Here is a 2500-nt window from a genome sequence, read left to right as displayed (position 1 = left end):
CTCTCTCTCTCTTATAAGGAATGATGTCTCCTCACCTCCTTGCATCCTGTGGTTGCAATGTCCGAAGGATGTCCCCAACCTTCTCGATGTCTTCTTCCTTGACGTCCCTGACATTGACATAGACATATGGATCCTTCTCCAAGAGATGGATGGGGCGACTGACGCTGCTGACGTCGTTGACACTGAAGCGAATCTCTGAAGAAGAAGAAGAAGGTTGAATAATCAAAACTGAACATATTCTCTGTGTTTCTTTCTTCGGATTCAAAAGAAAACGGTCAAATGGGAATAATAATAATAATAATAACTTCAACAACAAATTTAGAGGCAAAAGAACTAATGTGTGTGCGTTTGTGTGTGCGCGTGGGAGTCAATGTGTGTGTGTGTGCAAGCGACCATTGTAGCCGCTCTCATAAGGAATGTCATCAGTCTCCTCATGAAACCCTCACATTATGCACTATCTAAATCATCTCAGCCAATAACAACTCAGCTTCATTTAATTGGCCCAATTTCATTGGCCGAAACCTTTTCACTTTCCTTTTGCTGATTGGTTCTCCCGTTCGGATAACTCCGCCCACTTCCTTGTAGAGAACCAATCAGCGCAGGAAGGAGGCGGAGTCAGGAGGAGACTTGTTTGACTATGGCTGGTGCCGATATCGGTTTCCTATTCATTACAATCATGATCATTTTGATTCATTTCTATCATTATTCATCAAATCAACGCCATAAAAATGAGACATTTCCTTTTAATATATGGAAAGAAAGAAATTAAAACTTATCATCGAAAGCTTTTATATCAAATTTAAATCAGATGAAAACATTATTTTTCTTTTTGTGAAAATAAAACCTGATTGAGACCTCTGAATATAATGTTCTACATCTATAGAGTAATAATGATGATAATAATGATGTTAACAATGATATTGATAATGATAACAACGATATTAACAGACTGAATGACAGGATGAGGATGAGGGAAAGGAGGCCAGGTATTGTAATGTCCCTCGGAGGAAAGGAACAGAGAAAATAATATTATTATTACTTACGTAAATCTTTAATCTGTTTTGTCTTTTCCAAAGATTGACAGAAGGCGTCGAGGCTGGGATGGTCCTTCAACCTGACATCGAGTCTTCTAATATTTGGAGGGATTTGGAACGTTGGGTCCCAGATGCCTTTGTATCCCTTACAACTGTTCCAAAGAGAAGAAAAGAAAAGAAAGAAATAGTTATTGGATTTGATTGGGAATTTTATTATCAAGTTGATGATGATGATGATGATGATGATGAGGATAATCATGATAATGATGATGATGCTGATGACGAAAACGAAAAGAAAAAAAGAATAATTTTGTAAAATATGGAAATTAATATTACCGAAAAATGAGAAATTAAAATCGGGACTCATTGATTTTTAGCCGACTTATTATGAGTCTAATTGTGACAATGATGATAATGATGATACTGACAATATAAAATATATTGTTTACAAGACTCAAGTTGATTGTTATACTAAACGTTATGAGTTCTCTCTCTCTCTCTCTCTCTCTCTCTCTCTCTCTCTGACTTTATTAGTAGGCCTATATGTGTGTGCATGTGCATATGTTTGTATGTATGATCGTGTATCATTGTATTGTTATACAGATATTTGATTATTATATGTATCTTTATAATGTTCAAAATAACTGTCAAATAATAATAACTTACTCATTTGTGAGTAGATTCTTGATTGACTCTCTCTCTTCTACGGTCGGCTCTGAATCTCCTTCGACATGGTTCCTTAGTTCTATCCCTGATGGGTTGATGAGATGCCGGCAAAGTTGCCTTTGTAGTTCAACTAACCCATCAGTGTCTGTAAGGAGTATTCTGATTTTAATTCCCTCTCTGTTTGGGAGAGGGGCCTCTGTGGCTCTAAGGAGGGCAATGTACGCATCAATTGTATGATCACTAATTGTGGTGTCCTTATCAAACAACTTGAACCTCTGTGCTATCCATCTTGAAGAAGAATGATCACATTTGATATTCTTCAAGACTCTTAGCACAGAGTCTTTGTTGTTCACTCCCGACCTTACTAGGAGTTCCAGTGCCTCAATCTTGGCATCTTCTGACACCTTCATCTCGTCCTCGTCACCCATATGCAATAAGCTGATCATCTGTATCAGCATATTTTGATATTTGTGAAGGTTTTTAGGGAGACTCCCTCCAAGAAGCATTTCAAAGATCTTTGTAGGTGTGGCTGTGTTTACAGATTGGCCCCAGCATTGGTTTGTCAATTTCATAGGGAAAGACAGAGCTGCCATGAATTCCATCATCCCTTTATGAGGGAAACTGTAAAGAAAGGAGCCCTTGGAAGTGGTCACTTTCTTCAGGAAGGCGCCAGTTAGCTCTTCGGCTGGCAATTTCATATGATAACAGAACTTGGACAAATATTTGATGGTAGATTCTGGAATATTGATTTCATCTTTTTGTAATGCTCTGAATGATTCAAGACATAGTTTTTCAATAAA

The 2500-nt window shown here is 37.6% G+C and overlaps 1 protein-coding gene across 1 annotated transcript in view; it reads right to left on the bottom strand.

The window, feature by feature from the left end:
- The window catches only part of LOC137637357 (uncharacterized), a 4036-nt gene extending 1789 nt beyond the window's left edge, over positions 1–2247 (bottom strand). Inside the window, exons 1-3 of the mRNA XM_068369584.1 lie at positions 1701–2247; positions 1044–1186; positions 36–195 (exon numbers count right to left, since the gene is read on the bottom strand). Coding sequence (XP_068225685.1) covers positions 36–195; positions 1044–1186; positions 1701–2206 — 809 coding nt within the window. The 5' untranslated portion in view covers positions 2207–2247. The remainder of the gene's footprint in view (positions 1–35; positions 196–1043; positions 1187–1700) is intronic.
- Positions 2248–2500: the final 253 nt, after the last annotated feature.

The sequence above is a fragment of the Palaemon carinicauda genome, unplaced genomic scaffold, assembly GCF_036898095.1.
Source record: "Palaemon carinicauda isolate YSFRI2023 unplaced genomic scaffold, ASM3689809v2 scaffold68, whole genome shotgun sequence".
NCBI lineage: Eukaryota > Metazoa > Arthropoda > Malacostraca > Decapoda > Palaemonidae > Palaemon > Palaemon carinicauda.
This window is presented reverse-complemented; position numbering and strand designations above follow the sequence as displayed.